This window comes from Squalius cephalus, assembly GCF_949319135.1.
Source record: "Squalius cephalus genome assembly, chromosome: 13".
NCBI classification, from domain to species: Eukaryota; Metazoa; Chordata; class Actinopteri; order Cypriniformes; family Leuciscidae; genus Squalius; species Squalius cephalus.
Window position 1 is genome coordinate 24,962,809 of NC_137134.1, and position 13,817 is coordinate 24,976,625.

General features: G+C 41.9%; 1 protein-coding gene across 1 annotated transcript; it reads right to left on the minus strand.

Moving 5' to 3' along the window:
- Window positions 1-7,264: 7,264 nt before the first annotated feature.
- On the minus strand, window positions 7,265-11,912 carry LOC307169727 (CD48 antigen-like). The gene is made up of 6 exons (XM_079890523.1): window positions 11,625-11,912; window positions 11,126-11,449; window positions 9,445-9,738; window positions 8,530-8,646; window positions 8,377-8,444; window positions 7,265-7,608 (listed from the first exon to the last, which is right to left on the minus strand). The coding sequence occupies exons 1-6, from the start codon at window positions 11,671-11,673 to the stop codon at window positions 7,561-7,563; spliced, it is 900 nt and encodes a 299-aa protein (XP_079746649.1). The 5' UTR covers window positions 11,674-11,912; the 3' UTR covers window positions 7,265-7,560.
- Window positions 11,913-13,817: the final 1,905 nt, after the last annotated feature.

The following is a 13,817-nucleotide window of genomic DNA, read 5'->3' on the forward strand; positions in this document are numbered from 1 at the left end:
AGCCTGTTGATTACTTATTGGTTCTGGATGGAGAACTGTGATTAAAGGAGAACTCCGGTCAATTTTAACATTGAGCTAATTATTATTTAATAATTTTTAATTTTTAATAATTATAGTAATCGATTGTCGAGTTTAGTTACCTATGATCACGCGCATGAACTCGTCAATCGATTACTATGGACTTCGACCGAAAACAGGATGTAAATACAGGTATGTGCGCTGGCTGAAATAACTTCATTTTTATTCATATCTTTCACATCTACTGCAGTCAGATTCACTCGTGTTCACTCTGAAGGAATCACCCACATTGGCTGTGCACTTGTAATGACACATCAAGGATGTTAAGAGGCTAAAAACAGGTTTAAAACGTGCCCCATTGAAGTCAACAGGGTGCAAATTTTAAAAAGAGGATAACACGGTGTTGGCAACACCGATTTTTGTCGTTGTTCTCTGTATTGACAGCACTCCAAATTTACAAAAAAAATGAGCTCAATGTTAAAATTGACCGGAGTTCTCCTTTAAAGTCGAAACTGAGTCAAATAGCCCATCCAAACCGGTTATAGAACCAAATAATTGAAATGAACAAAACAAACTGCAGGCAGAGTTGGAGCACAGCTCACGTCTGACTCAGAAAGAACCAACGAGCCGGTTCAACTGCAGTCAAAGCTTTCTGAAAACTTGTGTTGTGACATTAATGGCAGTAAATGAATAAAACATTTATAAACCAACAGATCTTTGTTTCTGTTATTCATGAATGAAACTGTTAATAAAGGTCTTGAGATGTGCAGAAATAGGCATTTTACACAACATCATTGTCAAAGTGTTAGTAACATTTGTTTTCCAGTTGTGATTACATTTTTTTTTTTTTTCATTTGGCTTAATTGATTTAGTGATTCACATTTTTTTGATTGACATTGAAGACATTTTCATTAATGCAACAATGAGCCTAGATATTTCAGGTATCTTAGACAAAATTAACCTTATAGATAGTCAAAAGTCAGCTTTTCAGTAAAGTCTGAATGAAAAAGTCTCGAATGAGCAAACTGTAAAGATTGCAGTCATCTGACGAGTAAGACGCAGATATATGTACAAGACTATTATTAAATAACATTAAAACATGAAAATGCCTATTTTTTTTTTTTTTTTTTTATGCAATATCCCAAATTTTGATAAAAAAAAAAAAAAAAGAGTAGATGAAAAAAAAAATCTAATAAGAAGAACTGTACAGAACATACAGATTTGTAGAATATATATATATGGTAATTTTAAGTTCTCTTACGAGAGGTTCTCTCGTATTCTATAAGTTGCTTACGCTACGGGTAAAGTCATCTTTTCTCGAGATATGAAGCCAAAAAATTATCCTTAATTTTTGTATTTATTGTCAATGTAGTGCAGCAGCAAGCAGACCTAGAGTGGCTGTCTAGCGCGCTCATTGGCTGCCGTGCGGCAACTGCAGCAGCCAACCACTGAGCCCCGCATGACATCACGCCCAATGGGGGCACGCCATCATGCGTCAGAGCCCACCAGAGCAAGAGCAAGCAGAGGAAAGCACCTGAAGAAGCCGGTCGTCTTCGCCGCCTTCAGCCATCCGTGCCTGCTGCGCTATCCGGCGACAAAGTATCCTTTTTCACTGCTCTAAGCTGTGTGTGTTCGCCACCACGACACTCACTCTTCTCTAAAAGAGCACAAGTGTTTTTATAAAAATGGCGAGAAAAAAAGCCCCGCTCAGCGCCGGAGACCGCCTCGTGATCTGCACTCTCTGCCTGGGTCGAGATCATGTAGCCCTCTCTCTCTCGTCGGGAGGCTGCACCTACTGCGAAGAGCTTTCAATGTCGACCCTGCGGGCTTGACTTGAAGTGTTCGACGGCGAAGCTGGACGTGTTCCGGCGTGGATGTGGAACTAATGCCTTGACTGGTCGCCGCCATACACTGTAAAAAAATATGGACGTAGTGTCCGTGACGTCACCCGTAGGTTTCTGAAGAGCATTTTTGAAGCCTAAAGTAGGCGGAGCCGGCCGTCGCCATCTTGGCCTTGTGTCACTCCCGGATAACAGAAAATGGGCAAAGAGGCGGGGCGTGACGGGCTTTGGTGGAGCTGAGGAACCTGGCCATAGATATGAGGCTGGCTATCTGAAATCACTAGCTCGAGCCTCGACGTGATCGAGTTAGCGTTAGCTGATTATGTAAAGCCAATTAAAAGTTCCTATTTTTGCCCTTCGAAATATTATAATAGTTAAAAGACATGGCTACAAGTGAGACTGTGTATTGTGATTCTGTACTATTCTGCTAGTTGAAAATGTATTATGCACTAATATTACTTCGAGAGTGTGTGTGTGACAGTGATTTATGTGCATACATGTCAGTCACTCTTTCTTATGGTCCGTCAGCGCGGCATCGCTCAAGTTCGTAGAGAGCTTATTCAGTCCATTTTAAATTCTGATTTTGGCCGCCTCTCAAATGGGTTAAACCATAGATATATTGCCTTTGAAGTGCAAGTAAATGCGCTAGAAAATCCGCGCTCATTCATGTGCATTTATAGCACGGACGGAGAAAGCGCCGACGCCTGCAGGATTTCATCTGACGGCATAAACATATTATAATCCATCTGTTCCATGAGAGCAGAAAGAACAAGCCTTTATTGACGTTTTTAAATTTGAAAACTCCAAAAAGCAACAAAATTGCCAGACATCCATTAGTGCATGTTCACATAGGAAAACAACTGAAATACAGCGCTGGTTGTTCTCTCGAACGATACTCGATGACAACGACGGAATCCAAAGCCGTGGGCTTTGTACCCAAGTAATGGGTGTATTAAATTGTATGAAATAATCCCGAAAAAAAAGCACAAACACTGCAGAGAAGGCAAGTTCAGCAGCAACATTTGCTGAGGTGAAGTGACGGCTAGTAACAGCAGACAAACGGCTAGCATTGACATCACCGACAACCCACCTGTCACTCAAGTGGCCACACCCTTAAATTTAAATATTAATCAACTAAACGGATGAGTTATAAAAAAAATGCACCCCCCTCACAGTTGTTATGAAGGGCAAAATTAGCTGTATAGACCAAAGCCACATAGAGATCCAGGCTGTAAACATGTTTTTTTTCTGCTGTAAAGTTGGTAATTTTAACATGGGGAAGATACAGATTTGACTCACTTCTGCAGCCAGCCCAAGCGGCCAGTCAATGAATTGCAGTTTAACTCACTTCCGTGTTGGTTTCAAGAGAGAGACGGGGAGGTTGCCGCTTGGTCGCCGCCTAAGGAGCCCGCGCCTAACAGACTCGACGGCTGTTTTCTTCATTGCCGCCACCAAGCGCCCGCATCGAGATCTGCACCCTTCCTGCCAGAGCTACACGCGGAGCTTTCTAAATTGTGGAACACACCATTCTCCGCGAGACTCCACTCTCACGTCTCTCACAGGTTGACGGCGCCACCGAGAAGGGGTACAACACTATCCACCCAGTGGAGGAAGCGGTAGCAGCGCACCTTTGTCCGTCCTCTGCGGGATGGTGCTCAAAGGCTGCCCTCCCATCCAAAACATGCAGGACAACATCAGCTCTTGTCGACTGCGCTTTTTCTGCCACCGGACAGGCTGCGTCCGCCTTACATTCTATGGCAGTCCTGCAGATCTTCCAGGCCGATCTCCTCCGCGAGATAGATGAGAAGGGCCTGGACCCGGCCGCCATTACAGATTTGAGAAGTGCGACAGATCTCTCTCTCCGCGCTACTAAATCTGTGGCCCAGGCGATTGGAAGGTGCATGTCGTCGCTCACCGTCACAGAGAGGCACCTCTGGTTGATGCTCGCCGACATGAGGGAATCTGAGCGCTCTGCTTTTCTCAACGCGCCGCTCTCCCCCACCAGCCTCTTCGGCCCAGCAGTATACGGGATCGTTGACCGCTTCTCGGAGGTGCAAAAGACCACGCAGGCCATGAATCTTTTCCTGCCTCGACGCTCTAGCTCTGCAGCAGGTCGCTCTCGAGATCAGCCTCCTGCGCGAAGCTCTAACAAGCGTCCAGCCCAGCCTCTGTCTTCGCAGCGACGACAGGGCGGCCGCCCTAGATCGCGCTCAGCCAGCCGTCACAGACCACCTCCCCCGCGGGGACCCCGGCCTAAGATCGCGCTGAAGCCCGAGCACGCAAAGTCCTCCTAGCGGCCGCAAGGAGGAAGAGACGGTTAAGTCCCACTGCGGCCGGACCACCGTCAAAATATGTCATCTCGACGGATGCCTCCAACTTAGGTTGGGGCGCTCTCTTCGAGGGCAGACCAGTCTTTGGCCTGTGGTCAGACCGAGAGAAACGCCTTCGTATAAACTGTCTGGAGATGATAGCGGTCGAGAACGCGCTGAAGCGCTTTCTCCCATACATACGGGACCGCCACGTTCTAGTCCGTTCCAACAACATGTCTGTGGTGTCCTACGTGAACCGCCAGGGTGGTGTCAGATCCAGGAATCTCTGCGATCTAACGGAACGCCTCCTCTTGTGGGCTCAGCACTCGCTACGCTCCCTGAGAGCCGCGCATGTGCCGGGCCACCTGAACGACGGCCCAGACAGACTGTCCAGGGACAACATTCCTCCGGGAGAATGGTCCCTGCATACTCAGACAGTCCAGCTACTGTGGTGCTTCTTCGGCAAAGTGGAAGTCGACCTTTTCGCATCAAAAGACAACGCTCACTGCCCAAAGTTATTTTCAAAGAACGAGGACGCGCTGGCCCAAACCTGGCCCAGCCTCCCACTGTATGCTTTCCCTCCAATCTCGCTGTTACCACAGGTAATCAAGAGAATCAGGGAAGCGCGCCACTCGGTGCTCCTCATAGCCCCGCGATGGGAAAACCAGACCTGGTTCCCAGAGCTGATGCGGCTGTCACACGTAGCCCCATGGCCGATCCCGGCGAGGAGAGACCTGCTCTCTCAGGCCGGCGGCTCAATTTGGCATCCCCATCCAGAGCGCTGGTCTCTGCATGAATGGATAATCAACGGATACCCGTTGCTTTGCCAGAAGGGGTCGAGAACACGATCACGCAGTCTAGAGCTCCTTCTACGAGAAGGCTATACGCGTCTAAATGGTCTGTGTTCTCCTCATGGTGCGCCGACAAAAATCTAGACCCACGTACTTGTGGGGTTTCGTGGGTGCTTTGCTTCCTTCAGGAGCTGTTGGACGAGGGCAGGTCCCCCTCCACGCTCAAAGTGTATGTGGCGGCTATTGCAGCGTTCGCAGTGCCAACGCGCGGCCAGTCAATAGGAAGGAACGAGCTCATCATCCGCTTCCTCAGAGGAGCCAGGAGGATGAATCCCCCGCAGCCCCCATCGGTTCCTATTTGGGATCTTTCTTTGGTCCTAGAGGCCCTGAAAACGCATCCCTTTGAACCATTAGACTCCGTGGATCTAAAATACCTGTCGCTTAAAAACGTTTTTCTGATAGCCCTGTCATCAGTCAAACATGTGGGGTATTTACACGCGCTGTCTGTTAGAGCTACGTGTCTCGAGTTTGGACCAAATGACTCTAAAGTCATCCTCAAACCAAGACATGGTTATGTCCCCAAGGTGATTGGCACTCCCTTCAGAGCGCAGTTCATCTCTCTATCGGCTCTGCCAGCATCCGGTAGCGAGGGCGATGTTAACCTCATATGCCCTGTCAGGGCGCTGAGAGTTTACATTACGCGCTCCGCCGACTTCAGGCGCTTGGAGCAGCTCTTTGTTTCGTTAGGTGGGCGCACCAAGGGTCTCGCCGCCTCGAAACATAGCCTGTCCAAATGGATAGTGGATATCACAGCAGCTTATACGTCTAAACACTTGCAGTGCCCTCTGGGCATCAGGGCTCATTCCACTAGAGGCATGGCCTCTTCGTGGGCTTGGTCCAGCAGAATTTCTATTCATGACATTTGTATGGCGGCAAGCTGGGCCTCCCCCTCTACATTTGTTAGGTTTTACAACCTGGAAGTTCCCGCCTTGTAGGCTAAAATTTTATCAGTCTAACGGTGTGTATGCTCTGCCCACAGTGTCTACTACTCTCACTACTCGCCACTACTCTCATGTGACTTAGCTCTCCTGGTTGAGCTGCACTATAAGGGTTGATGTTCTTATATAGACCGGCAGCGCCGCTCTGTATTCCCCTACGGTGTGCTTATGTACATGTGTTGGCCCGCGTTGCTGGCCACCTGATTCCCACTAATTTATGTTCCCCGGGTTTCCCCTGGGACTCATGTAGTGGATGCTCGGCGCGCACGGCGTTGACAAGAGGTTCCCGTAGCGTTAGCAACTTACGCAATACGAGAGAACCTCTCGTAAGAGAACATACTCGGTTACCTAATGTAACCTCGGTTCTCTCTAGAAGAGGGAATGAGTATTGCGTAACCTGCCGTGCTTGCGCCTCGAGCTGATTTCGTTTCAGTCGATGAAAACCAGGGTAGCAGCCACCGAGCCCTTCCTTATATACGCTAAAGCCTTGGTTATACTTTCGCCTGGCTCCGCAGCGCGAGTCTCCGCAGACTGCACACGCACCTCCGCAAACGGACGAGGCGTTTATACTTGACGTGCTCGCCGGTGTACTATTCTTTGAAACAATAGGGGGTGACTCAAGTAATTATCCTCTAAACCATCAGGAATCAGCGGTTAGAAGAAGAAGCTATACACGTGACAATGTTTATTTTAGTACACCACCACCAATACCACACTACAAAAAGAATCGTGTAAACCCCAGTAAACCCTGAGATTATTACTAGTGACAATAAAACAAAATATATGGATATGAGAATGTGTATACAATATAAAACAAAATATATGGATATGAGAATGTGTATACAATATAAATAAATTAACAATCTCTTACATATTTTCTAATTTCACTAAACATTTCATGTTTACCTTTATGTTCATTAAAAATACTTTTTATGCTATTGTATGCTCATTTTTTAAATGTAAGCAACTAATTTAGAAGTGCAAACTGGGTGCCGGTGTGGTGAGAAGTGCGAGCTCGGCCAGATTCGGCTCGAAGTCGTTCATCTTCGGATGTGGTGCCGTGCGCGTTGTTACAAAAAAATGTCGCGCACATCGCCAGGCGAAATTGGGTCTTGCGAACCCAACGCGCACGACCGCCCACACCGCAATGACGTCATTTTTGCCGCGCGCACCCTCGCGCTCGTGCGGACGCGTCGAGTATAAACCAGGCTTAAGCCACGCCCATTCTGGCGGGCTCTGACGCGGGACGTGACGTCATGCGGGGCTCAGTGGTTGGCTGCTGCAGTTGCCGTTCTAGGTATGCTTGCTGCTGCACTGCGTTGACAATAAATACAAAATTTTTTTGCCTTCATATCTCGAGGAAAGATGACTTCACCCGTAGCGTAAGCAACTTACGCAATACTCTTCCCTCTTCTAGAGAGAACCGAGGTTACATTAGGTAACAGAGTACGTTTTTATTTTACAAAGCTAACAACTCAAACTCAATGACTCCTAAAAAACAAGAGAAAACTATGGCATACATGGCAACCCTGGTTTTCTGGGGAATTGCCAGAACTCATGCATCGAGCCACAAACCGACAGATTAAACTTTTACAGGCTAAATTCATGTCTTAACACTGGAGTACACCGTGTGATCTTCTGCAACAGCGTCCTGCAATAAAAGAATCACAATCAATTAAAAATAAGTTGCTGCCTTTTTTTAGTACAATCAGCTTGAATTTAAGGCATCTTAAATTACATTAAACTTACATTAAAAAAAGCTTAACTTATTTTGAGTTAAAGCAATGTAAAAACGTAGTGTAGCTACATAAAGCCGGCTACACTAATAAACGCAATGTAAATTTCAACACAAGGGACAGAAGTTCATATAAAATAAAAGCTATATTTACAGTAATACTGACTGGAAAAAACAGTTGCATGCAACTACAGAAGGAATAAGAAGAAGCTGAGGGAGTATACATGTAGAAAAACTGCTGTAACTTAGTCCACTGAAGGCAAGTTTGAAGAAACCATGTGCAGTTTATTTAAAGATCAACAAAATAACGAAAACACAGGCCAAAACAGGCTTGAATTGAAAGTAAAGTGACACAAAAAGACTTGTCACAAACATAAATACACTCACCAATAGTAGGTAACAACATCAAAGCTAGACAATATAGGCAATGGAAAGATGAGAGCTATTTATACACAGAGACTTATGACTAAACAAGGAACATCTGTGAACAATAAAACAATGAACCAATGAAAAACAGTGCAGAGTTTCACATGACAAGACAAACCAATGAGAACATAACACATTAACCAAGGGAAGCACATGACTTGGAAACAGGAACAAAACTACAAAATAAAAGACATGAAACAAAACCCAAAACCAACCGTGTCCGTGACAGCTCCACAGTAAAAAATATATATATCTTACCGTACTCTGAAACTGATGTGCACAGAATGTGGGTTCAGCATAATGCATCTCTTCCCCTTGAGTCTTAACTGTAAATAATCATAAAAAAAATGCTGATTAAAAATAGTATTAAAAAAAAAGATTACTGTTTTCTTTTTAAATGTAAAAACTTGCCTTCTTTTCCTGCTTGTTTACACCTCATGAAACAGTAGCGCCTTACAAATGCAACTACAGCTGTCACCAGCATCAGTACTCCAACAGCAGCAATAAGATGTGAACGCTGGTCATGTTCTGTAATGCACAGAATACAGTCATTAGTGTAATCTTAATTAAACAGCTTAAAGTTTCAAGCAAGTCATTAAATAAATCATTATGATGTCAGAAATTGTCATTAAACATGAAAGGCTTATCTTCAGTCCAAGACACAACGATTGGCTTCTTGACAGAAGCAAATTCTGGGGAAATTTTATTAGACAAACATTTGTATATGCTGTCATCAAAATTTTGTTCATTATTTATCTGCTAAAAAAAGTGAGCAGTCAGTAATAAAAAAAGAACAAATACACAAATTACAAGCAGAGATGAATACTAAATGACAAAGTTCCAAAGTCTAACAGTAGTATTCAGGTTAAGAAATTAATAATTAAGCCTTATGTAAAATAATACTATTTGATCACTGTTGAAATTGAATATAGTTTCATCTTTGTTAAAGCTGTATTTACTTTTTTACATTTTTTTTATAAACATTAATGACACAGACAACACTAGTAATATTAGGTGTCTGCTGTCACTTTAAGATCGAATGAACGGACCGAAAAAAACTGAAAATTACTACAGTTTATTTTTCAACTGTTCACTTACGACATAACCGAGAGAATACTTGCAGAGACGTGTATTTTGACAATTTTGTGTGTATGTGTAAAAGGGTTAAATTCAGCAGTTAACCCGCGAATCAAATGCATGCCGAACCGTGGGGCCTGGTCCGTGTGGATCATGGATCAAGTGCGATCTGTTGCACCCCTAAAACAGACATAGACTAAAAGTCACAAAATTCACAATTAGAGGATAAAACATGCTGTGTTTACATACCTTCAAATGTGTGACAGAGTTGCGTGATGTCCAGATGTGTGGTCTGGTTTCTGATGGGATTGTTGATCACACAGCTGTAAGTGTTTTTATCCTGATATTCCACCTCCAGAGGTAGAGAGAGACTGATGCTGAGATCAGACACACTGATGCTGGACAATACACTGATTCCTTTGTACCAGGAGAGAGTCACATCACTCACATTCAACACTGAACACACCAATGAACATCTGGACTCTGATGATGATGATGAACAGATTGAAGAGTTACTGGTGATGACGGGAATGGGCAGGTCAGCTGGAAATATAAAATATTATTTCAGGAACGATTAATGATTGACATCTTAACAATTAAATCATCCCTAAATATTCTTAAACATGCAGATCACATGTCAATAAGTATATTTTCAAAAACTATTTATTGGAGCAGGTTTTCACATAAAGTTAGTTTTTGCGAAGAAACAATAACTACATTTACATGCACCTTCATAATGTGAATATGAAGCAATACTGTTATTAAACTTTACCTCATGCAAACACAATGCTTTGATCAAAGTGATGCTATTAAGCTCATATTTGTAGTAACCATAACTGTGGCAATATATTTTTTTTGTGTGCTGATTTTAAACGCAATAAACAGGCATGTAAACACTTTAATAGCATCTATTCCACTCAAGGGCCAGATTTACTAAACAGGACAAATTAGTGTGATTTCCACAAAAAAAGCGCCAATGGGAGTGAGCGCCAATTCTGAGCTTATGATCTACTGACGACACACAAATTAAAGAACACAGACGCAGCCGGATCATTTCCATTATGGCCAACACAATCTATTAAGAGCAGCGCAAAGTAGCGTCTGATTTAAGACATGCTTTTTTTGGGGCAGTAAATAATGGCACAAATACCAGTAAATTGACTAGCGCTAACCTTAGTAAATCACCTTGGATGACTGATTTAAATACTCTTATACCATAAATACTGCTTCTAAAAGGGAAACTCCTACAAATGCATATGCAATAAGGTCAGCTACAAAAAATAACTCTGTCCAAGCCTTTTCAGTGCTCATTTTTCACTGCGTGTCTATAGTAAATCATGACAGTAGTTTTTAAGGCCAAAAGAGGGTTTTTGCTTGGGCAAGCTGTTAGTAAATCTGGACCCAAAAGTGAATGTGTTTGTGATATACACAGGTGGCGCTGCCACTCACAGGTTTGAAAACATGTTTTGGGTGCTGAAGAAACTGCGCAACATGAATATAATGCAGTACACTGATTGTCAAAAACATTGAAATTAAGATATTTTAGGCGCCTTACTAAAAAATATCCAATACGTCTACAAGAAATAAGTTTTGCTTTTGACATATGTAGATTAAAACAGTGGGCAGTAACACATGACTGTATGTGAGTTCGTCGTTTATGCTGTGCATTGGGGTATGCGAATATAGCCTAATGGCGATGAAAATAACCACAATTCTTATGAAATATTTAGAGTAATGAAAATCACATGTAAATGGGAGTGGGGGTTTTGCTTGTGTCATATAAACATTTTACTGAGATTTAGTCTTTTCTCTGATTTTTGGAAATAATCATTATACTGCACATTTAAACACAGTCAATGTTTTGAAATCCCTCATAAATATACCAAATATAACAAACAGTCTGGATCATCATGGAAATCAATTTACTCACCATAGACAGTAATACTGAATCTCTTGTATGAAGTTTCTCTTCTGATGATAGATAGTTTATAAAGTCCAGAGTGTTCAGATCTGATGTTTCTGATGGTCAGAGATCCAGTTTGACTGTCCATCTGGAGTCTGTCTCCAAATGTCTCATTACTGTCATACATATCAATGATCTGCTTATGGATTTCAGCAATACGAGTCTCTTGAGGTCCAAACATCCACAGTATCTGATCTTTACTTTGTATTTCAGTAACATCAGTGTTTAGAGTGACAGAATCTCCCTCCATCACTGATATTGACTTCACTGGATCTGAATCAACATACACACCTGAAACACAAACAGAAAATATCAGTAAAGTAATAACTGGTTTCAGATCAAATAGGATGTTAGTAGGAAGATCATCTAAAACCATCTTAACGAGTCAAACAAACACTGCACTTAAGGTACAAAATAGCCTGCAATATAAAAAGTCATTTTTCATAAAAGGAAATTTGACACATACCACTCAGGATCAATAAACCAAGACGGAATAAAGTTGCTTTATGAATCATTTTCCAAATGCTCTTTGATATAATGTCCACATGGCCCAATTCAATGATTATACTTAAACAGAATAATTTTCATTCTCAGATGTACTTCACATGCTCCTTTTCTTCAACAGTAAAAAATATCACCATAATAAAATTAAAACCGTTTACAAGTAGAAATAATCCAACATTGTAAAAACGGGACGCTTGCGCGCGCTCTCTCTCTCTCTCTCTCTCTCTCTCTCTCTCTCTCTCTCTCTCTCTCTCTCTCTCTCTCTCCACCCCCTTCTCCTCCCCTCTAAGTTTATTTTTTATTTTTTATTTTAAATCTACCAGTGTTTTATCTTGAAAGCTCTCTGTTTTTTCAACATGCCTTTTGTCATATCTGTAATTTAAAACAGCATATGAGTGTGCAGTTACACTACACCGTTCAATGTTGCTGTTGAATTACATGATTTATAAAGGGCCCATTCGATGCATTTGTCTTTTCACATTAAATATTGTTCTTCCAATGTAGTTTACAGTCTAAACGAAGAAACCTTGAGGAGGAACCAAGCTAAAGAAACTTCATGGACTGACACGTGAACTAATTTATATATGCATTTACATAAATGTTGAATTGAACAGATATGATCCATCAGAATGCTAATATGACTCATGTTCACTTATTGTTTGATTAGACGAGCTAAAAAGTGATCAGTCATTTTATTTGTCGTTATGCCTTTGTTAAGCTCTTCACTAGCTTGAAATAATGCATTCAGTAAATTCACATATTTAGCACATATTTTAACATAAAAATGAATATGCTATTCCAAACAGTAAATGTATAAACCTAGACCACTGAGATATAACAAACTTGTTCTCAGTAAAAAATAAAATAAATGTTTGTTTTTGACACCTTGGTTTCTGGCTACCATTTCCTTTACAGTAAAGACTCAACACCGTTTTCAGAGTTCTCATCAGATCTAAAATGCTTTTGCAAATTATCGCTCTGAGCGAATTAAAGACCTAACAAATTATAAAAGTTTGTGTCATATTATGACCTTTAGGCCATGCTAAAACCTGTTTGATATTCAAAACCAACTTCATGTGGTTGCTGCTGTGAACTTTAAGCTGTTTTTTTTAGAGCAAAACAAAGGTTATCCAATATAATTTTGTTTTAAAGGTTTCTATGGGGCTACACTTAATAAAGTCATAACATCTATTTTTTTTCTTTTCTTTTTGAACTAATATTGTACCTTTACAATGACATTAACGATTAGTATTAATTCCAAAACTTAATTCTCTGAAGCGTTCTCACAACATTTATTTCCAGTGAAGTGTGGAGGTCTGTAAGGGGTTTCACATGAGTATAAAAAAGCCTTTCATCTACTTGCTGCGGGCACATAGACACAACAATGCAAACATGCACTCTCGTGTCTAAAATGGCCATCGTGCACCTGCTGCTGCATTTAACCAACAGCAACAAAACCACATGGAGAGCCAATCTCCTGCAATGACCACAGCTTGACTGAAACCAAGCTGAGGCACGAAACATTGAAGTCTTGAAAAAAGCACGAAGTCTTGAAAAAAACAGGCCTTTTGCACAAAATGCAAAGTCAAACTAAACATTGACACATATGAATGTTTTTGAATGTAATTGAATTTAAAATATATTTTCATGTGGAACTGCAGTGGCAATACAAAAAAAAAAAAACTATTTAGCCCATGAGGTATGAGGCATTTTGCATCTTTGGCTGACATAATATTATCCAAATACCATCCAAATATTATGTGGTTACGCAGCCAGGCTGACGTAGGCCAGTAAGAGCTGTGTGTGTAAACCTCACTCCCCTGGCGTCAAGAGGCGCATTGACTGCGGCCTTTAGCGTCATTGTTAGCGCACCTGTTGAGGGTAGATGTGACTGAGTCGTCGTGAGCAGATGTAAACACTCAGGAGAAGTTAGATGAGTTTGAAAAGATGGGATCTTTTTATTTACCCCAATTAAGGCCAAAGAAAGGCAATACAAATTAACAAGAAAAAAACATACTATTTAGTAAATAAAGTAAATTGACATGAGAGTAAAAAAAAAAAAAAAAAATCACAATTTTGCAGCTGCTTAGAAATTGACCTTTGCACAAGCCACTATACTTAGAGCATCGACAGACTTATGTCCTCTCACCTCACG

Bases quoted from the DNA above. Each gene is read 5' to 3' on its own strand.
- LOC307169727 (XM_079890523.1), bottom strand. From the start codon at position 11,673: ATGATTCATAAAGCAACTTTATTCCGTCTTGGTTTATTGATCCTGAGT. The intron at 8,647-9,444 runs GTATGTAAACAC...TGTGCATTACAG, and splicing joins ACTCTGTCACACATTTGAAG to AACATGACCAGCGTTCACAT. The intron at 8,445-8,529 runs GCAAGTTTTTAC...GATTATTTACAG, and splicing joins TAAACAAGCAGGAAAAGAAG to TTAAGACTCAAGGGGAAGAG.